Raw genomic sequence first — 22517 nt, 5'->3', positions numbered from 1 at the left:
AATCAACCATATTCAGTTCAATAATCAATGAATACAAAAACATGCTTATTACCATGAGAGCCTCAGGTGTCAGGGCACTCAGGTGTGTGGGCGGAGCTAAAGGTAGGTGTGTGGGGTCAGGTGTTGGCTCTACATCCTGGTCTTCAGGAAACACCGCCCCCTCGATCCTCTCATCTAAAAGACAGCTGTCAAACTCCACCCCTTCATACCTGAGAGCTCCTGATAGGTCAACGAGCCTGGAGAGAAGCCAGGAAGTAAAGAGTTAAAAAGAAGAAAAACAAAACTAACACTCCAACATGAAATTTTACATCAAAATCTACAATAATTCAGTAAAACAGGCAAGAAAACTGTACTACTCCAACCTCATCACAGATAACAAAAATAACCCAAAATTCCTTTTGAAAACATTCATCTTTTAATAGACACAGATTTTAACAAGTGCTCCTTGACAGGATCTGACACTGCATACCAGGACTCTGCAGACCACCTCAGACGTAAGATCAATGCTATTAGCCAGATGTTTATTACTTTTAGTGTTTTATACCTACATTCAGTCATGTTTGTGCATGCTTTGTGTGTATCTGCACGTATGTGCGTGTGTGACTGTGTGTGAGATCATGAGTGGTTTTTTATTGTTATATTATCTATTTTGGGTGTGAAGGCTTATTTTTTCATATGCATGAATTACCTTAAAGCACTTTATAAATAAAGTCTGATTTGATTTGATTTAGCGAGCCATCAGTCAAACCACTTAACCAATCATAAGGAGGACCCAGCCACTGCGTATATGAGAGTTGGACTTACGCTCCGCCCATCGCCAGGTGTTGGATGCAGCCTTGGAAGGACCTGGAAACACCCCGCAGTCTGACAGGGAGGCGGAGTATCTTATTTGGTGGCAGTCCACCAATGAAGACGGAGGACGGAGACAGACGATGAAACGCGCCCGGCAACAGAGAGACAGACCTCAGGTGTTCATCATCCACCTGCACAGACAGAGACCTGGGAGGCAAACAGGTGAGCCAGGTGGGTCAACCAGGAGGATAAGATGAGATCACAGAAGCAGGTTTCCATAGCAACACTTACTTCCTGTTGATGGTAATAATCACTGAGTGTTTTGTTCCATCACTGAAAGATCCTCCAGGTTTCATCACCAACACGCTGCGAGTGGCTCCTCCTACATCACCAAGCTCTGCCTCCACAGCACCTGAAACCAGGCGAGCAGACAGGAAGTGCTGTACACACACACACACACACACACACACACACACACACACACACACACAGAATAATCCAGGTCACTTATGATTCACAGCGACCCTGAGCGGTACAGAAAATGGACGGGTGGACTTGTGGTTCAGGAACATGTTGTCAGGCGTGTCATGTGACCTCTACCTGTCTCACCTGTCTGTGTGCTCGGTCGTCACTAAAGGCAGCCAGCAGCACTCCTGATTGGTTGTTTGAGGAAAAGGAGAAGAGAAGCTCTGCTTCGTGACTGAAGGATGGAGGACTGATCTGAACGAAGCCTCCAGCGAGCAGCGACACACTTCGAACCGGCTGAGGAGTCAGATTGGTCAGTACTGGTTAGAGAACCTTCAGTTTTTACTCAGTATTACCATCTTTAGCCTGGTTACAAATCTGCTTTAACCTGTTTAACACTGGTATAACCTGCCTTAACCAGGATCTCCATCTTTAACATGTGATTTTATAAAGAATCTATCAGCCAATGTATTAATCTCTCAGTACATGGATTTGTTACTATGGAAGTTACCTTTAGGACACAACCTTTCCGAACTCCATAAGCATCTCTCAGCAGGTCAAAGTTGGACCGAGCAATCTCCACGTTCTTTATACAACCAATGTATGACCTAGACACAACCTGACGCCTAGAAACAAGAAAGAAAGACAGGTAAGGACAAAGTTAATACAAACCTGTCTTTAAATCATCTTCAGCTGTGATACCTGACTGGTCTGGACGAAGGAAGTCCTCCGATGTAGATCGGGTCCAGGTCGGAGCGGTTCAGGTCCGAGGATGTCCCAGGAGACTCCGCCTCCAACACTTCCTTTTCTGATGATTGGTCAGCTGCCATAATGGACAGGTAACCTAGAAACACAGCAGGAATTCAGCAACAATCATACCAAGTGGTAGCATCATCAGTCCAACTTCCACACTGAGATGTCCTCTGTCTCTGCCTCTAGCCTGTCTGTCTCCTGCAGTCAGGTGAAGAAGCAACTGGCAAAACTGAACTGGAACATGGCTTCAGGCTTCTGAAAACCTGCTCAGAACAACTATGGGGGATTCTTTAGCACCAGCCTGAGTCAGAAAAGAGTTCCTGTGTTGTTGAAAACTTCCTGCTTTGTTCTAGTACCTAAAAATTCCCAACAAACTGAACCAGATGACTACAGACCAGCTGTCCTAACTTTTAACCTGCAGATTTATTGGCTCACATCAATAAGCAAGTCAGCACCTTTCAGGACCCATTACAGTTTGCTTATCGTAATGGTCTTGAGGTTGAAGACGCCATCAACCACCTGCTTCAGAGAGCCCACCCACTTTCACATGAACCAATCAGCTGCTCTTTTATGCGAGAAGCTCCATAACTTCCAGGTGGATAGCTCTATAACCACCCGGATTTATGACCTGGAGCACCACAAGGAACTGTAGTCTCACCATTTCTCTTCACACTGTACACCTCAGACTTCCAGTCCAACTCTGAGTCCTGCCATCTGCAGAAATACTCTGATTACTCTGCAGGTGTGGGGAGTATCAGTGATGGACAAGAAGCTCAGTACAGAGATGTAGTCAGAAACAATAATAATAATAAATTTTATTTCTTGGCACCTTTCTACACCCAAGGTCACCGTACACAAAAAGAAAAATAAATAAATAAATATAAATTACATAAGAGTAAAAATAGATTAAAAGACATTGATATAAAAATGCCATAAAACAGTCAGTTACATGATTTATAGGGAGTAGGCCAGTTTAAACAGGTGGATTTTGAGTGCAGATGTGAATGATGGAAGAGAACTGATGTAGTTCCAGAGCCGGGGAGCAGAGTGACTGAAGGCTCTGCTCCCCATGGAAGAGAGACGGGCCGGGGGAACAGTAAGGTGAACAGAGGAGGATGACCTAGGAGCACGGGAGGGTGTGGAAATATGGAGGAGATCAGATTGATAAGGAGGGGCCAGATTGTGAATACCTTTGAAAGTGAGGACCAGTAACTTCTAGCTGATTCAGTATTTTATTGGGAGCCATGGAGTTGTTGAAGTACAGGGGAGATATGTTTAAAGGACCTCATCATGAACAAAAATGAAACAAAGGAGATGATTGTTGACTTCATGAGGAACAGGAGTAAACAAAACACTGTTTACATCCTCGGAGAAAAGGTGGAGGTGGTGGAGGAAGTACCTTTCCGTTTGTTCCTCTGCAGCGTGATCTTGTACCACATTCCTGTATTGTACTTCCTGTTTGAGGTCCGCACTAGAACACCTGAGCCGAGGTCAAAGGTCAGGCGGACACGCCCCTCCACCAGCTCTATAGACAAAAAGTCCCTCTGCAGGAGACAGAGACTGAAGTCAGGTGTGTTCCTGTCCACATAAAAGCTGAATCAGCATGTTTGAGTGTGTCTTACAGTGTTATTGGAGGCCAGGTACAGCAGCAGTCCACCTGGAGACAGAGTTTTAAACAGCAGCACCACAGACGTGGTCGTTGCTCGCAGAGACTTCTGGACCAATGAATAGCCAGAACCATCAAAGTAGAAGGCTGTCTCCTCAGCTTGAGGACTGAGGGACAGACAGAGAAGACAAACAGTGTTACACCTGTGTGTATGTGTGTGTGTGAGATCCACTTTTTACACCTGTGTTTACCTGCTGAAGCAGCCTCCACACCTGCCCTCTCGACTGTCGTAGTTCCACAGACCGATGTTCCTCTCGTTCAGTGAAGCTTCACCCAGGCAGCCCTGGAAGAAGGTGGAGCGCAGCTCTGTGGGGAGCTGACATCACACACAGTGTTATCACCTGTGTACACACACACACCCACACACATCTGTGCACCTGTGTTACCTGAATCTGAGCCCCCACTCCTCCAATATGGATGACAGTATTTCTGTCTATGTCTAAAACTCGTGATGAACCCGGTGATGATCCTGTTACCGTGGGCAACGGAGCCATCTCAGAGTCTAGCTGATGGACTGACAGTGTACCATGAGCCCCAAACCTGACATGATGACATCACCAAACGATGTAATGAATATCTTCTGTTAAACTGAACTGAGGTTTAGTCATGTGACCAGTTTGGATCACATGATCGTGAGTTTTTACCGTGTAGCGTTGACTCTGGTCCATCGGTTGTTTGTGATGTCCATTCCAGGAACCTCCAGCCGCGTGCTTCCTGAACCCACGTTCCACAGCAGGGAAACTTTCCCATCATGCATCTCTACAGCCAGAAAATCAGCCTGGAACAAAAGTCCTTATTTTACCATGAGATGAGTCGAGAAAAGAATGCTTCTGATGGACTTTAATGAAGTTAAACAGAACAGCTGGAAATCTAAGGTCAAAGGTCATTTTATTTGTCTCCCACAGGAGAAATTTGGCTTAGACAAAACACAAACACAACATTAAATATAATAAGTACAAGTCAACCAATTAGTTCTGGATGTGTTTCTTGGGGTCCTGTTCATATTTTAGTCAAACAAACCAACACACACCTGTTCATGAGGACCCGGCGCACCTGTTTCTACATATGATCACTATACAGAGGACTGTGTGTGTGTGTGTGTGTGTGTGTGTGTGTGTGTGTGTACCGTGGTGTTGCTGCCCAGGTAGAACAGCAGGTTATCTGGACTGGTAGTCTTCAAGGTCAGACTCAAGGTGTTGAAGTTACTGGACTGAATATGAGGTCTGTAGGAGCGAACACAGTCTCCATCCGCCTGGACCGCCACCTTTATCTGATGACATCATCACCATCATTCTCATCATCATCGTTCTCATCATCATCGTTCTCATAATCATTCTCACCATTATCATTCACATAATCATCATCATCATTATTATTTTCACCACCATCATTACATCCTGATATAATCATTTCATGTGGAAAAGTAAAGATATTTCACTTTTTACTGGTTTCCTCCAGATTTAACTGCTTTCCTGGAACCCAAAATTCTTCTGTTTTAACAACTTTTATTATGGAGTCTTATGACCACCAGGGGGAGCCAACAGGGAGGAGTTTGCAGGGTGGTGCAGGCCATTTTGGACCCCATGCAGTTTGTGTATAGACACGGGAGGGGGGGTGGAGGATGCTTGCATCGCTTTATTTCACCTGCTGATGTTACATCATGAGGGTCCCGGGACCCATGTCAGACTTTCATTTGTAAACTTCTCATCTGCTTTTCATACCATCCAGCCAACCATTTCAACTCAGAAACTGCTGAATGGTTTAAAATGAATATTAACCTGACACAGTGGATTTGAGATTTTTTAACAGACTGGCCTCAGAGGGTTAAAATGAACGTTAGAAATGTTGGTATGTCATTTCTCCTCCACTGGCCCCCCTCAGGGATGTACATCCTGTACACCACCAACTGTAAGAGTCAGTGGGAGAACAGGCGCATCCTATAATTAGCAGATGATACAGTTATTGTGAGTCTGCTGGTGCTGGTGAGGACAGGTCAGTGGTGGAGGACTTTATCACATGGGACAACAAAGACCTAAATACAGAAAAAAAACTAAAGACATGGTTATTGATTTCAGGAAGTCATCTCATAGCTTGGTATGTTTTTAGATAAACTGAAATGTGATGCTTATGTAGAAGCGGTGACTACAGAGAATCATCAACACCTGTATTTCCTAAGGAAGTTACAGCTTTTTAAAATATTACTTTTTTTAATAAGTCTTTTATTGGTTTGATTTTAACATTAATTTTCTGGTTTGGAACCAAATATTCTACCAAGTTAAGGCAGGTGGTGAAGGAGGCTGTATGTGAGCGGAGGAAAAGCCAGAGGCATTGTGGGAAACCCGAGCCATCCTCTGCATAAAGACTTTGAGCTGCTGCCATCATGCTGGAGATGTGAAACCACAAGTCAGGTAACAGACTGAAAACCTGCTGTGTTCCCGTGTGACAGACACAGCTACATGATCTTATCTGGTTTTGTGAGTTTACTTAATGATCATATTATGTGTAATGTTTTTTTTTCTTTGTAGTCTTTTTATTTTGGGTGTTTTAAATTATTGAAGGATCAATAATTTTTATTCCTTTACTTATTTTATTAGATTTACGTATCTTAATTCTTCTATTAGAGTGACATCTGCCAGCAAAATCGATCTTGTAATGTCTGTAAACAAATTTTCCCATTAGGGAAAATAACTAAATGACTTGTCAGTGAAATCTTTTCTGATGATTAAGATGATGATTTAGAAATTATAAAAAAATAATTATAAATGATTATATTATTAAGTCCATCGATTTTTAGGTTATTGATCTCTGATGCATCTCAGGTTGTGTTTGTGTGTATTTGTGTACCGATGCGGCCTGTCTTCGGGCCTGATCGATCAACTCTCTGATGTCCGACAGGTTCTTGCTCAGCATTTCTCGCAGCATGCTTAGTGGCTTTATTTTCTCCATTAGTCGCTGGGTACGATGCTCCACCTCCTCCAGCTTGCGTGTCGCCTCATTGGCTGAAAAATGAACATACAGGAAACAGGAAGTATCAGCGCTCCATTTACATTAATGTTTTGTTTGTTTGGTTTCAACAAACCTGCGGTGTGTGTGTGCATCATCAGGCCATTAGTCTCTCTCGCTGTGTTGTTGGTGTTTTCCACCACAGAAGAAGAGTCCTGCAGCTGCTCTCTGAGTTTCTGTAGCCGCTGCAGCGCCCCCCTCAGGCCAGAGTGTGTTGTTGCAGACTGATTATGAACCTGCTGCTCCACCACAAATAAACCTGACAAACACCATCAGTGTCAATACGACAATATGTCTTCCCATCCGTATAGATCAGCGTACACAAGCATCAGCTGTCTCACCATTAGGGAGGCTCAACAGCTCTTTGACTGGCTGATGAAGGCGGAAGCTGGAGTTACGAATGCTATCTCTCACCATTCGTAGCCTGCTCGTCGCCATAGAAACATTCAGCTGCAAATCTAAAAGAGAAAACAAGCTGTAGCAATGATCGATGAAGAATGGAGTCCCTTCCAGGGCAGCACTTACATACTTCTTAAGTTTTAAACTGACCAAAACAGATTGAGTTCCTGAGCTTCAGGAGACCAGATTATAAAGATCACAAATATGTGTGCTGGGTAAAAAATTAGATAGAGCATTTAAACTGAGGGTGAGCCTCAGAAAGCATCAGTAATATGGTTTTCATTTAAAACTGACCTACATTCAGCTAAAACATGTGTCAAGTGCATTTTGATTGAGTGCATGTTAATCTTAATATTAAAAAAAATGAAAAATCTGACTGGAGCCAAAACAGAAACTTGATTTCAGGTGTTAGAGGTGATCTCTGAAGAGGTGAGTCTTCAGGGATTGATGCCCCTGTTCTAATCCATTATCATAAAACCACAAATGACAGAACCTGATGACGAGGAACACGTTGGTCCAGAAGGTTTGATTCATCGTTCATTCACTCAGCCAGAAACACATGCTCATACCTTCAGCCATCTTTTTAATCTGCCAGCTCTCCTCAAAAACAGCAGAACAGACATTCCTCTTGGCCCCGCCTATCTCTGAAAGCGTCCCCTCTGATTGGACCGTCTGAAAAACACAAGTTGCATGAATGTCTCATTGATCTGGACAGACAGGTGAGACCCTGCGCTGGTCACACCTGAGCAGCCGTGAACAGGTCAGTGTTCAGTACCGTGTTGAAGGAGAGGGAGGCTGAAAAAAGGGCGGTCGAGGCAACCTGCTGGGCGGAGTCAATGCGTTCTGTGATGTCATCATTAATGTGAGCCAACTGGCTGCAGTTGTGAGACTCGTTGCAGATGGACGACAGGGAGCTGGATGACGACAGTTTTACGTTTTAATCGTGAAACATCAGAAACGCACACAAACACGCAAACACACACACATCGTTACCTGTACATAGAGTGGGCGTGGCTCTTCAGCAGGTGGGTGTGGTTTTCTGCGCTATAAACACTGTCCAGAGCCTCTGTCCTTTTTAATCCAACAACCAAAGCATCCACGTGTCTCCTAAGTGCCGTGCGCCACTGGTCCAGCTGGACCGCCAACACCTCCACCTGCTAATCAGGTGAGTCATTAATATTCATGACTGTCAGCTGTTTGATGGTGTTCATACCGAACAACAAATGTTTTCTTACTGCACTGCTGTTTGTTAAGTCCTCCGTCAGACTGATGGTGTCCTCCAGCAGGAACTGACTGTCCTCCATCATTCTGTCCACAGACTGACCTACAACACTTAAGTTCTGATGGGCCTGCTGGAAAAAAAAAAACACAAACTTTTTGTTTGTCACATTTAATCCAGAACCCTCCAAACCCAAAAACTTTAACCAGCTGGACCCCACAAGGACACGGATCCTCTGAAACTCTGCCCAAAACCGGAGCCTAAACCAGATCCTGTGACCGACAGATTGGAACCAGGTTTAATGACCACTGATTGCCCCTGGTGGGACTAATAAATGTGTCTAAGTCTAACTGCCAACTCCAGAAGCACTAAAAATCACCATGGTAGCCACAAGAAAATAATGACCTGTGGTCACTGGTGGATGAGTGAGACTGAGATGGATGAGCACTCACACACTCACCAACACGTGCCACCACCCCACAGTGAAGCATGGTGGCGGCAGCTTCATGCTGAGGGATGTTTGTCATGAATGGGGCCTGATTTTGACTGGCGGTGAGGGTTGAAGGAAACAGTGGTCATGATGTGTTAGCAAACCTTGGCTCATGGAGCAGATTGATACTTTTTGCCAGGAAGCATCATCAACTTGTTGTCCGTACACTGACCACATTTGAAGGTGGTTGTGTGAAGAAGACTGAAATATGTCTTCCTGTCACCAGGGGGGTGGGCTAAGACATAGACATGTAGATTTGTTCAGAATGGGACATCACACATGTTGGATCTGGGGCAGACTGGTCGATTGGAGGTGTTATTGTGTTTCAGGGTGAAATAATCTAGATTTAATGTTTCCTGTTGGGCTTTATGGAACAGGAAGTATTTTGTATTACTGCCAGCCAATAAAGAAATTATCAAAAGAAAATATAGAAAATTATAAAAAGAAAATATCATAACGCTAAAGTTTACCCTAAAAACGTGAAACATTTAAAGCATCACAGAGACCCCTGGACAGGCGGCAGCACAAGATCCTTCACTACAAAATATATTTGTAGACACTATAAAGTAAGCAGCATACCACAAATAATGGGGAGAAACTCAGCTGAAAGACTTTACCAAGCACTGGTATCCAAACCAAACCCCAGCAGTTCTATGGAAATGCAGAAAACCAGGAGAACATCTCTGTCCACTTTAGAGCTTCTGATCATTTCTCCACACAAACCAGGAGTCACATGAAAGCAGAGACTCTGCTGGTTCCAGAGACGTCTGTCTCATCACGGTGGGACAGAAACTCTGGAGCTAGCAGCCAGAACCAGAAACCAGGTCTTACTGTTGCTGTTTGTGGTGAAAAGTTTGATTCCAGCTCTAAAAACTCTGCTAACGTGTTCTCCTACGACTCTGACTTTGTTTGACATGAACCATGAAGGTCCTGCTGGTTTCCATGGAGATGAAGGAGGTTTTATAGTGAAGGATTCACTCTTCCTATCATAGACTATTTTGGGCTTCTCTTTCTGGATCCTCCTGGTGTTTCTAAGGTGAATGTGGGGCTATGCCTGGATCCTCCTGACTCTGACCATTAATAGAGGTGTCCATCATCATCATCATCATCATCATCATCATCATCATCATCAGCCGATGGCTTCCTGAGATACTTACCTGCATAACACCTCTATCAAACACCTGGAAACCTGATCAGGTTCACTTTTACCTTCTACTGTAGAACAGTTTCTCCTCAGATATTACTTCACTCATTCCTAGGAGTATGTTACTAATTCCTAGGTAAATAGAGCTGCTTCTGGTTTTCACTTATAGTAATGTGTGTGTTTTTTTAGGAGATAGCCAGGTACACTTTCTAATGTGTTCCAGGTGACACAGTAATGCATAAGTTGCTTCTGATGCTTTTGCAGAAATCTCACATTTCGGCTTTGTTTTGAGACCAATATTATACATGCAGCCCTTGTAGTTGTGAAGGTATACTTTGTTTATTTTGGAGATGTCATTTCAGACAGGATGCAGAAAAAGTCAAAAAGGGTTCATATTTTTATCTTCCTTTGAATGAAATGTGTGTGTAGCAGATCAGTCTAAAGTCTAATTTACCAGACTTTTTACTTCCTGCTAGACATGGGACATGTTAAACCAGGACAGCAACTTTTTCTCCCTCCCACCAACACATTCCTCCCGTAGTATTACAACAGAATAAGAATAATAAACAAAGTACTTAAAGAAATAAATAAAATGAGCAAAATAAACTAAATGAAATCAAAATAAAGAACTGTTGTGTTTAGGTTTTAATGGTATATTCATAAAACTTCCAGCATGCAGCACAAACTTTTAGCATATATTGTGCCCCAATATTTCTGGGTTGAAACAGTAAGTATAAACACTCAGAATGTTTCAGGTTTTTATAATCATTTGTATCACTTCATAACGATCATATCAGAGACTAGTTCACGCCTACATGGTATGATTCTGACCAATCAGAGCTCTGCAATGTTTCAGCATAACCGTATGGTGTCGACTTGGCCCGGCTAGACCCACAACTGAGGCAGAACCAGAATCCATAAAGCCCACTGGTACTGACCTGAACCCATCATGTGGTGGAACATAACCATTCAGGTGTGCTGACACACTGAATATCAATAACAGGTGATGTGCATGTGTGTGTTTACCTGATATCGCTGCAGCTGATTGTGTGTGTAATCCAGCAGAGTGTGTGTTTCTGAGGTTCGCTGTGCAGCCCTATTGAGGTGTGTATTTGCATGTTGGAGTGCTGTCATGGCAACGATAATGGAGGCGTGAAGGGGGCGGAGCCTGTTCTGAACTGTTGCCCTGCTGGAAAGAATGTCCGCATGCAGCGAGTGGATGAGAGACTCTGACATCCTGCAGAGAGAGAGAGAGACGGAATGACGAGCTGAAGCTGAAGAACTTTGTGGAATCCAGATGTTCTCTAAGGGGTATGAAAAGTGGCAGAATCATCTCTACAGAAACCCTGGAAAAAGATTGGTACCAACTCTTTGCTGGTCTCAATCATAGACGGGTCTGGGTCCGGGGCCAGGTTGTGACCTCCATGTTTACCAACCAGAACCAGAACAATGTCTGGGTGAAAGACTCTATACTGGTTTTGTTTCCTCATTTTTGTTATTGCGATTGAGGAGGTCATCAAAGTATTTCTTCCACCAACCCACAATGTCCCCAGTTGAGCTCACCGGGTACCCATCCCTACTGTACATAGTGTTGAATGTGCACTGCTGCCCCTTCCTGAGCCACCATGGTGGACTAGAATCTCCTCAAAACCCAGAAGTCATGCTCAGAGTACTGAGGCCACACTCTGCTCAGCCTGCTTCCCTTCAGCTGCCTTCAGAGTCCCACAGGCCAAAAAGGCCCGATAAGGCTCCTTATTCCACTTGATGGCATCCCTCACTGCTGGTGTCCACCAACGAGTATGGGGGATTACAGCCGTGACAGGCACCGACCGTACTGCTCCAGCTCTCTCCTCTACACGTCTACATGGTTCTCTACAGCAGCGGCTGGTGGGGCAGAAAGGCGCAACTGTACTATTGTCCTCTAAACCACTTCAGGTCCTCCACACTTCTATATAGACCTTTACACCTCTCTATGGTTCTCTACTACTCTATTTGGTTCTCTATGCCTCTCTTTGGTCCTCTACACCTCTATTTGGTTCTCTATGCCTCTCTTTGGTCCTCTACACCTCCAAGTCAGTGCTGTTGCTGTGCCGAGTGAACCCCCAAAAGTAGCAAAGCAAAGCACTCTCCATGGTCCTCTCCACCTCCATGTGGTCCTCTCCACCTCTATGTGGTCCTCTCTATGGTTCTCTACCACTACTCTACTACTCTAACAGACAAGAGAGACCAAAACGTGATAAGACAGAGCCTAGAGAAAAATGTGAGAAAAAAAACACCTCAGCCCCCTGCTGAAGAAACCCTTACAGAAAAGCTTACAGCAAGGACCCACCACCTTCATCTCATCATACGCCATCCAGGACACCATCCCTCTCCCCATCCCCCCCACCCCTCATAAACTTCACTACCCAGATGGAGGAGCTGGTCACTATTGCAACCAAACTGGCCTCATGCCTTAGTCCCATCTTTTTACCCCAAAACATCCCACTTCACCCTCCCTCACCAATTCCCCAGTGAGCTCTGACGCAGTCGTCACCTCCCCTCCCTCCATGACAAAACCAAATGTGTCATCTGTTTCCAGCCTGATAACAGCACAGCATCTGATTGATATGCACTGGTCCAGGCTGCAACTATGTGGGTGCTCATGGCTCTCTCCAGGATAAGCCGGGTCCCAAAATGCAAATAGTTTCCTTTATCCCTGTTTCTATAGGCACCAAAAGGCTGATAAATGTTCAGAAAAGCCAGATTCACCCAGTACATTCTATAAATTTTTCACATCTTGTGTTCATTCCTCATCAGCCTCAGCCTGCCCAGAACAACACCTGGACAGGTAATGTTTTTAGCACACTGAAGCTAGCTTTGCTAAATGTCAGATCTTTGGCTGGAAAAACATTTTAATCAATGATTTTATTACAAAGCACAAACTTAATTTCTTGTTTTTAACAGAAAGCTAGTTAGACAGAGAAAATGATTGGGTTGTTCTTTTAGATGCGACCCCTCCAAACTTATTGTCAACAAAAACACCAAAACAGAGGCTTTCAAGAAACGGTACACTGGTGAAAATACCACTGAAATGTTTCTACTAGCTTTCTCTCCTTCACTCCCTCCTCTGGCCTTCAGCTGATGAGCTTATGGATCATTTCAATGGAAACATTACAGCATTACTGATGTCTTTGCTCTCACAGAGAGGAAAGTGTTCAACATCTACATGCTGCCAATTAAAAACAACTAAATTCAAACAGCAAAGTTCAAAACTAACAACCAAACCAGAAACCTGGGAGTAGTCCTGGACTCAGACCTGGGAGTAGTCCTGGACTCAGACCTGGATTTTAGCAGTTATATTAAGACAGCTGTGAAGTCGGCCTGTTATCACTTAAAGAACATCTGGAGGATTAAAGGACTGATGACTCAGCAGGATTTAGAAAAACAGGTCCATGCATTTATCTTTAGTAGACTGGACTACTGTAATGCTGTCCTCCCAGGTCTCCTTAAAAAGTCCATCAGACACCTGCAGTTAGTCCAGAACGCTGCTGCTCCAGTCCTCACTAAGACCAGGAAAGTAGATCCTAGAACTCCAGTCCTCACTAAGACCAGAAAAGTAGATCCTAGAACTCCAGTCCTCACTAAGACCAGGAAAGTAGATCCTAGAACTCCAGACCTCACTAAGACCAGGAAAGTAGATCCTAGAACTCCAGTCCTCACTAAGACCAGGAAAGTAGATCCTAGAACTCCAGTCTTCACTAAGACCAGGAAAGTAGATCCTAGAACTCCAGAGCTCACTAAGACCAGGAAAGTAGATCCTAGAACTCCAGTCCTCACTAAGACCAGGAAAGTAGATCCTAGAACTCCAGAGCTCACTAAGACCAGGAAAGTAGATCCTAGAACTCCAGTCCTCACTAAGACCAGGAAAGTAGATCCTAGAACTCCAGAGCTCACTAAGACCAGGAAAGTAGATCCTAGAACTCCAGTCCTCAGATCTTTACACTGGATTCCTGTCTGGCAAAGAACTGACTTCAACATCCTGCTGTTATTTTACAAAGACCTGAATCGTTTAGGACCAGAATCCATTCAGGATCTTCTGGTTGGTTATAAACCAACCAAATCCCTCAGGTCATCAGGGTCAGGTCTAATTTCTGTTCCTAGAGTCAGAACTAAACGTGCAGAGGAAGCGTTCAGCTTTTATGCTCCTCACATGTGGAACAAACTCCCAGAAACCTGCAGGTTTGCTGACTCAGCAGTTTTACATCAGGGTTGAAAACTTTTCTATTCGTTGCCTTTTATCAGAACAACCGTTAATTCCCCACACTGGAACTTTATTCTGTTTTATCTCTTTTATTCAGCTTTTTATTTCTGTTTTTGTTTGTTTTTTAATAAGGGAACCAACCCTGAACTGGAACCAGAACCTGGTTGAACTGGTTTTCTTTCTTCATTTCAAGTGATTTATGAAACCCACCTGAGTTCCTGATTGGCTGCAGACCTGGCAGCTTTCAGATTGACGTGTCTGATGGTTTCCTGCATGGATTCCATCTGTTCCTGCACCTGCACCTTATTGGTTGAATTTAGCTCATTCTCGCTGGTCCGGTTCAGACGCCCCGCCTCCATCTGCAGCTCTATAACAAATCACATTTTAGAGCTGGGATAATTCTCTGCTGGATAAGATGTCATTATACTGGAAACAGCTCTATGGTCATTCTTTACCATGAATGCGGACTTGAAGGCTGCTGATGCTCTCCAGGAGCAATGCACCATGGGAAAAGCTATTGTTGGTTGACTCATCAAGTTCTAGCATGTTGTCAGACACATGGGTCACCTGACCAATCAGGATAGAAAAATAATTACACCTTCTTTTAGGTATTTCATGTTTGGTGTGTGTGTCTCGGTGCATGTGTGATCACCTGCTGCATCAGTGCATTGAGGTCAGAGGTCAAATGAGCCAAGTTTTCTTCTAGCCCGGTCACCCGTGATGTCACAGAGCTGTTTTGTGACATCACAACCTGGACAGAGACAGAAGGTCATATGACCAACCACAGATGAAATGATTAAACCTTCTCAGTAGTCACCCTGATTGCTTCACCTTCACGTGTCTGGTCCGGTTCTCCATCAGTACCAGCTGCCGGTATGGCGCCAGGGCAATGCGGCTGAGGTTGACAGACAGGAAGTAGCTGTGCAGTTTGTCGAGGTCATCGAGCAGGATGCTAGCGCAGCCGTCATTGCATGCTGAGGAGCCAAATCATCAAACTCATCACTTCTGATCACTGCCAACACCTGAATGTGTGTCTGTTGATGTTACTCACACACACATGCTGCCCCCTGCAGGATGTGGCGTTCCTCGCACTGGTCACATGACCGACCTCTGACTCCACCTTTACACTCACACTGTCCAGTCAGCTCGTGACACAGTGAATGGAGGGAGCCCCACTCACTGCATCCACACTCAGAACACAGCCCCCCAGGTGAGGCGGGGTTACCATAGTAACCAGCAGAACACCTACAGGATGACAGTTGTGTTATGGGACCGGAATTTTGTCTCCTCCTGATGATGATGTCAGTGCTCTCACCTCTCACAGTATCTTCCTTCATAGCCTGTCTGGCAGGAAGTGCAGCGGAAATCTCCGGATGCTCCTTCTGACACACAGCTGGGACTGAAACTACGCACACACAGACAGGATGTCAGTCAACAGTGTTGACAGTTGCAGAAGAAAACCAGCAGGCACAGTGTCACCTGTTGTCCTTCAGGGGGCAGGCACAGAGTGAACAGTCTCTCACAGAGCCGGTGATGTTCCCATAATACCCCGGGGCACAGAGCTCACAGCTTCGCCCACTGGTGTGATGCTGACAGTCCTGGAAGACAGATGGAATTAGCTCTTATGGAACCAGACACCCTCTCTTTGTTTAAGATCAGGCTTAAAACCTTTGTTTTTGATAAATCTTATAGTTAGGGGTGGTTAGCCATCCCTTAGTTATGCCACCATAGGCTTCGACTGCTGAGAGACGCACGTGATGCACTGGGCTCTTCCTTTTCATCTCTCTGCTCCTCATCTTATTTGCATAAACCAGGGGTGTCCAAAGTCGGCCCATGAGGGCCGCTGTCCTGCAGGTTTTCAATGTTTCTTGCTTCAACACACCTGACTCAAATGAAATGGATCCAACAGCCAATAAAGTTTTTCACAATTACTCATTAATTTGAGTCAGGTGGTTTTGGAACAGGGACACATCAAAACCTGCAGGATTGTGGCCCTCGAGGACCGGAGATGGACACCCCTGGTATAAACATATGACCATATTGGCATTGGGCTGTTATTTAATACAAATTGGCTTGAACTAATTTGTCTGTAAAGCCCTGAGATGACGTTATTGTGAAGTGGCGCTATACAAATAAAGATGAATTGAACTGAATGGACGCTGAGCAGGTGGAAGGACTGTGCCGTCTGTTAGCATGTAGTGGCATGTGTAATGTATGGTAGCTTGTGTAAGAGTGTGCTGGTGTATGTTAGCTTGTGTTAGCGTGTGTTAGCATGTGGTAGTGTGTGTTAGCATGTGCTAGCATGTGTAATGTTTGGTAGCTTGTGTAAGAGTGTGCTGGTGTATGCTAGCTTGTGTTAGCGTGTGTTAGCATGTGGTAGTGTGTGTTAGCATGTGCTAGCATGTGTAATGTATGGTAGCTTGTGTTAGCATGTGTTGGTGTATGATAGGATGAATTATTGTGTGTTACCGTATGTTTGCCTGTGTTAGCAAGTGTTAGTGTATGCTAGCACGTGTTAGCATATGTAAGTGTGTGCTGGCATTTGTTAGCATGTGCAAGTTCAGGTTACTATATATTAGCATGTTTTGTCTTATGTTAGCTGGTATCAGTGTGTGTTGGCATGTGTTAGCTGTATTATTGTGTGTTGGTGCATGTTAGGATGTATTAGCGTGTGTTGGTGTGTGATAGGGTGTTTTAGTGAGTGTAGATGTGTGTTGGTTATATTTGTCTGTGTTAGTGTATGTTAGCGCATGTTGGCATAATATGCCAATATGTTATCATGTGCTGGCTTTTGTTAGCGTGTCAGTGTGGGCTGTTATTAGTGTGTGTTGGTGTGTGTTAGCCTGTTACCTGACACTCTCCGGTCTCTGCATCACAGATTTCACTGTGGTTGTTGCAGCGGCATGGAACACACGGATGCACAAACATGGACTTCAGATTCTGAGATGATAACTTGGACTGAGGCTGGCGGAAAAAACCTGCTGCACACTCCTGAAGACAGACAGGTCTGAGGTCAAGCTTAGGTCCACACATGTTCTTCATGCTTTCACTTCAATTAAAGAACCTGTTTTTCACCTGACAGGACAGTCCACTGTATCCAGGTGGACAGATGCATGACTCGATCAGCCTGGCCACACCCCCTATATCATCTGACCCTGCCACCACAGCAGTCTCCATGGTGATATTAGAGATCCTTCACAAAACAACAGGAAGAGGTTAAAGTAGTACTGCCAGTAGTACGATCTGTAGTACTGTCTGTAGTATTTCTGTGGCACCAGTACATGGTCTGCTAAACTCTGGCAGTGTTCACAAGAATTTGTATTTTTAAATTTTGAACCAGTTCAAAGTTCAGAGCTGTGTCTCAATTCAGGGTCAGCACACTTCAGAGTCCGCTTAACGTTTATGAACTGGGACAGCCTACCTGGCCAACAAGTATTTCCCATACCAGCAATGTAGGACGTTGAATCACTTAAACCTCTGAAATTACTGTTTGCATAACAGTAAATGTTAACACTGACCGAGTAATAATGTAAAAAAACTGTCTGAGGCTCTGTTGTTTTCCAGCACACGTCATTAATCCGTTAAAAATCCACAAATATCAAATATTACAGAAGTTTACAGCCACCATTTAACAAACATGTTTTTAATGCACTTGGTTTTGTCATGTTTCTACTAAAGTGTAGTTAAAAAGATTAACAAACAAACAAACAAAAAAAACTGTACTCTTCTGAGCTCGGCTGCTCATTCGCCACCATCTTCTGTGCAATGAGTTCTGGGAGAAAAGAGACCACGAAGGATGCTTCAGCAGCAGCCTTAAGACACTTAATTAAGAAAATAAAACAATAAGAATAAATAAAATAAAAACATTAGGAAGTCAACAACTCAAGCTGTGTGTCTTAGTTAAACACAGAAAGTGTACGGTGCGGTTTTTAGTCATTCCAAAGTTTGGGCCCAGCAACTGAAAAGGAGCCGCCCCGCTTGTTTAAAATCTGTTTTCCTAAATTTAAAGCAAGCTTCAAAATGTAGAAATATTATGAATAGATATCTTCTCACACTGGACAGATGATTTAACTCTACGTGTCCATTCACATTAGAAGCTGCCGAGGCTGACCTTCTGACTGGTTTTTTAACTGCTAGTGGACATAATTTGCACAGAAATGTTAGATTTAATTTTCCTGTAAATAATCGTGATCAGATGTGGTGTCTCATGTGCAGTGTTGGGTTACGGTAACTAATGCATTACTCTTTAAATAAAGTACCTTACCGTTACCCCGTGGTGTGTTACTCTGTTACTAGCTAAATTAATAAATTTTGGCCAACAGCACTGAGCTACTTCCTGGTTACAGTGGTGATGCCGCACCACATGGGCAGCGCAGCAAATCCACTTGTTGGACTTGTTTTTCGGTGAAGTCACTGGTAAATATCGTCACTCGCGGGTTGCGCCCTCCTGATTCTCTCACAGCTGTTAATAAAGCTATAACCCCTGAAAGCAGAATGGAAACATGAACGAACCAGTCCTTTTCTCAGTGTGTCTACAGCCCCGTTACCTTGGTTACCGCAGGCACCCGTACCTACACACGTGCACAACTTCACTTGACAAAGAGAGATGCCTGCAAATAACTAAGGAAATATGTAAAGACGCTATAAAGATGGAGGCGACATGCAGCATAGATTTCCTGTTTGAGCAGCTGTTTTTTTATTTCTATTTATTTTTTCTGGCCTGACTGTATGAAGCCTTGATGATGATGTACGGTGTGTGGTAGTACAGTGTAGTACAGTGTAGTACCAGTACCTGCTTTGCTGCAGTCTGGTCCCGTATGAAGCCTTGATGATGATGTACTGGACATTGCTGAGGACGGACATGAAGTCAGGATGACTCACGGCCTTCTGAGACACTGAATTAAAATACTTCCACTTGTGCTGTAAACATACAGAATGAATCAGTAACTTTCACAGGCATTGACAAGATACATCTGTTTACCATGATTCCTTGTTGCTGTACCTCTGTCAGTCTGATGTTATGTTGAGTACTGACGCCGTTGCTAGGGGCAACCACATCTGTGTATATGACATGCTTCCTCAGGGTCCCACCTCTAATCAGCACCTGAGGCTCCTGGTTTGACAGTCCTGAACCATCTTCAGCATAGAAGGTGATGTTGTATGACAGCAGCCCGCCATACGTCAGTAACTGTGTGATACACAGACATAGTTACGTACACTCTGCACTCTAAGAGTGTGTGTGTGGCTGTTGTGTTTTTTGGGGGGTAAATGCAGATTAAAGACTTACATACGCCACAAGAAGCGAGAACCTTTTTCTTGTTCTTGAGGCCACGAGAACAAAATGACATCATTTTGCTCTCGCGGACGTGAAAGGGGAAAGTTCTCAACACATCAGAGAGTTGTGCTTTACTTCCCCTGATCCCAGGCTGAATGGAGAGTTTAATGAACAGCTGATCGAGGTGGTGAGAAAGTACGGAAACGTAAACAAGACGGGATTTACAGACACGGATGCTACCGCGTGTACAACCCCGTCCAGTCATGGACGAAGTTTCTAGTTAAAAAGGAAACAACCCAGACAGCTGTTCATCGCACATGAAAACACAGACACCCCCTGCAGCTCTCCCCGCCCTGTCGCAGACGAAGCTTCTCGTGCAGGATGAAATGATCGGACCAATACGAACTTTTTTCCTGTTCTTACGGCTTTGAGAACAAAAGCAAACTTCTGGCTTCTTGTGGAGAATGTAACAAGCTTAAATGCTGGTGAGCAACTTTCTGTGCTGCTGTGTCAGCAACATTTTGCATTTTAAAAGTATCAAGACAAAATTCAACATTAAATTTATTTTCACACAGGGCAAAATTAGTCTTTCACTCCAGCTGCAGCCACTGAGCGATGGCAGGTCAACGGGCTGCAGCTGACACTGGCACAAAGTTATGCTAGCTCCCTGTTAGCTAAAGCTGGATTTGTACTCGCATAAGGTCAGTTAAGGCGTCACAGTGTAGGCTTGACGTGCACCTCTTTCAGACCTTACGTGCACCTCTTTCAGACCTGGCGTGCACCTCTTTCAGACCTTACGTGCACCTCTTTCAGACCTGGCGTGCACCTCTTTCAGACCTGATGTGCACCTCTGCTAAGCAGCACAGTTACTTGGAAGTACTGTCTTCTGATTGGTCTGTTTGTGATTATGTGTTTCCAGATTTCTGGATCTTCTCACTGAATTTGTGTGGTAACTGCCACTTTTAAAAACAACACACATGGACCAAGTTGATGAGTGATGGAGGAGGTTAGGAAACAGGCGTACAATACTGCACCATGTCGGCCACCACTGTTACTGTAAAACTGGAAATGCCTGCCAGAACTGAAGTGAACCAAGGAAAAAACTCCACCCTGTGGAGTTTACCACCTTTACTGCCACCTTCAGATTCAAAAGAGAAACTGCAACACCACGCTGTAACCCTTTGCTCAAGTGCAAACGCACATTCACCAGCACCAGCTGCGCCGGCCCTACCATACGTATGAATCCAGCTTAACTGTTAACAGCTAACTGCTAACATCAACTTAGCAGGACCCAGGCATGGTCGCTAACTGTTTCTAGCTTCTCATTAAATCCATTCTTCATAACACATAGTTGTACAGTCCCACTCTGAAATAGTCTAGAGCAGAGGTCTTCAACAGGGGGTCTGTGACCCCTACAGGGTCCACAGCGGTACAGCACGGGGTCCTGAAAGATCTTTTGGTTGTTAGACTATTTTATTATAAATTTATTTTTAATATTCTTTTTGGGGTTAATGGAATTGGTCAGAAAAGAGCTGTGTACATGTGTCTCTTCTCTCATCTCTGTGTTGCTGAGGGAGAAGAAAACACTGATGCTGAATCACTCTGATGGCTTTCATGTGGAACAGTGTTGTCATGCCTGCTAGCATCACTCACATCTATCTGGAAGTTTTTTAAAAATTCTCTTTAGTTATGAATGATGTTTAAAGTGATCGGGACGGGTGCCTGTCAGTGTGCTGGACTGGGCAACATTACCTGGATGCCTTCAAAGTGGGGGGGTAATCTCCAATAGAGCGGGCCGACAAGCCTGCTGGTGTTAAGCTGGCGGGTGTCAAGCAGCATTTCATCGCCCTGATGGTAAACTCCAGATTCAACGCGCTGCATGTTCGACAGGCTGACCAATGACAGGGGAGTAGGAGGTCCACCCACAGTCATCTGTAGGACACAGAAGAACAAGTCTGTATGCATACGATGGTTTTCAATCATGAACTCTACAATATATTTGCTGTACTCACCCGTACTCTGGTCAGTCCTCCCTGCTCCTCACAGTCTCGGCTCAGTCCCGAACAGAAACACTGAGAGCAGCCTCCTGGGTTCTCAGCTGACAAACCGAACCAACCAGAGACACACTCCTCACACCGTCGACCAGAAACGCCAGGCTGAACACACACACATTACACACATCATGGCAGTAGTCACCACATACACAAGGGCCTGGACCTAGGTGTGGATCTGGATATTTTACCTTGCACACACACTGTCCAGTGTGCTGACAGTCGCACACCTCCAGTGTTGCGTTGCAGAAGGTCTCTTCTGTTCCTGCCATGTCACAGCCACAGGCTGAGCATGCTGGGTAACCATAGTAACCAGGAGTACAGGAGTCACATGACCTGCCAGAGAAGCCGTCTCTACACAGACACTGTCCATTCACCAGGTCACACTCGGTGCTGGAGCTTCCTGTTTCACTGCAGCTGCATGGCTGGAAGCATATAAAACACAATGAAAGTGCAACAACAAACGTAAAAGACTGAAAATAAATAACGTAATTCTAAAAAAATAACATCGTAATTATTTCCATCAACCCATATTCCTAGTAGAAAATAAACAACATCAGATGTTGAAACTGGGAAATTTTCCATGTGATGAAAAATATGAGCCGACTTTTAATCTGATAGCTGCAACAAAAAAGCTGGAACAGGAGCAACAAAAGGCTGGAAAAGTAACTGGTACAAACACCTGGAGGAGCATCTGACAACTAATCAGGTTACCTGGCAACAGGTCAGTAACATGACTGGGTATAAAAGGAGCATTTCAGAGAGGCCGAGTCTCTCAGATGGAAAGCTGAACAGAGGTTCACCAATCTGAGACCAACTGGATCTAAAACTGTGGGACAATATCAGGAAAATGTTCCTTAACGTAAAATTGTGAAGACTTAGGAGATCCCACCATCTACAGACCATAATACCATCCAAAACATTCAGAATCAGGAGGAATCGGTGAAGGTCTGAAGTTGTTGGCAACGAGTCCATCACAGTAGTTTAAAGACAAGCATGCTTACCAAGAGGGACATCAGA

At 44.4% G+C, this 22517-nt stretch overlaps 2 protein-coding genes across 2 annotated transcripts in view; one reads left to right on the top strand and one right to left on the bottom strand.

Annotated features, from left to right (window-relative positions):
- epb41l3a (erythrocyte membrane protein band 4.1-like 3a) overlaps positions 1–8372 on the top strand; it is an 85660-nt gene extending 77288 nt beyond the window's left edge. Inside the window, exon 26 of the mRNA XM_041968167.1 lies at positions 8362–8372. The gene's annotated coding sequence lies outside the window, so the exon portion shown is untranslated. The remainder of the gene's footprint in view (positions 1–8361) is intronic.
- The window catches only part of lama1 (laminin, alpha 1), a 54166-nt gene that overhangs the window by 9634 nt on the left and 22015 nt on the right, over positions 1–22517 (bottom strand). Inside the window, exons 24-57 of the mRNA XM_041968233.1 lie at positions 21689–21922; positions 21459–21602; positions 21199–21378; positions 19174–19359; positions 18964–19091; positions 17247–17364; positions 17022–17162; positions 15651–15769; positions 15487–15576; positions 15223–15416; positions 15003–15145; positions 14824–14922; positions 14627–14738; positions 14382–14538; positions 10958–11168; positions 8314–8430; positions 8072–8235; positions 7854–7992; positions 7648–7750; positions 7021–7137; positions 6756–6938; positions 6521–6675; positions 4803–4946; positions 4321–4454; positions 4063–4216; positions 3868–3992; positions 3633–3783; positions 3410–3554; positions 1960–2101; positions 1769–1883; positions 1402–1554; positions 1084–1232; positions 805–999; positions 53–236 (exon numbers count right to left, since the gene is read on the bottom strand). Of these exons, the coding sequence (XP_041824167.1) occupies positions 53–236; positions 805–999; positions 1084–1232; positions 1402–1554; positions 1769–1883; positions 1960–2101; positions 3410–3554; positions 3633–3783; positions 3868–3992; positions 4063–4216; positions 4321–4454; positions 4803–4946; positions 6521–6675; positions 6756–6938; positions 7021–7137; positions 7648–7750; positions 7854–7992; positions 8072–8235; positions 8314–8430; positions 10958–11168; positions 14382–14538; positions 14627–14738; positions 14824–14922; positions 15003–15145; positions 15223–15416; positions 15487–15576; positions 15651–15769; positions 17022–17162; positions 17247–17364; positions 18964–19091; positions 19174–19359; positions 21199–21378; positions 21459–21602; positions 21689–21922 (5025 nt within the window). The remainder of the gene's footprint in view (positions 1–52; positions 237–804; positions 1000–1083; positions 1233–1401; positions 1555–1768; positions 1884–1959; positions 2102–3409; positions 3555–3632; positions 3784–3867; positions 3993–4062; positions 4217–4320; positions 4455–4802; positions 4947–6520; positions 6676–6755; positions 6939–7020; positions 7138–7647; positions 7751–7853; positions 7993–8071; positions 8236–8313; positions 8431–10957; positions 11169–14381; positions 14539–14626; positions 14739–14823; positions 14923–15002; positions 15146–15222; positions 15417–15486; positions 15577–15650; positions 15770–17021; positions 17163–17246; positions 17365–18963; positions 19092–19173; positions 19360–21198; positions 21379–21458; positions 21603–21688; positions 21923–22517) is intronic.

Source organism: Melanotaenia boesemani, chromosome 18, assembly GCF_017639745.1.
Source record: "Melanotaenia boesemani isolate fMelBoe1 chromosome 18, fMelBoe1.pri, whole genome shotgun sequence".
Taxonomy (NCBI): Eukaryota; Metazoa; Chordata; class Actinopteri; order Atheriniformes; family Melanotaeniidae; genus Melanotaenia; species Melanotaenia boesemani.
The sequence above is the reverse complement of the archived record's forward strand: the minus strand, read 5'-3'. Positions and strand labels throughout refer to the sequence as shown.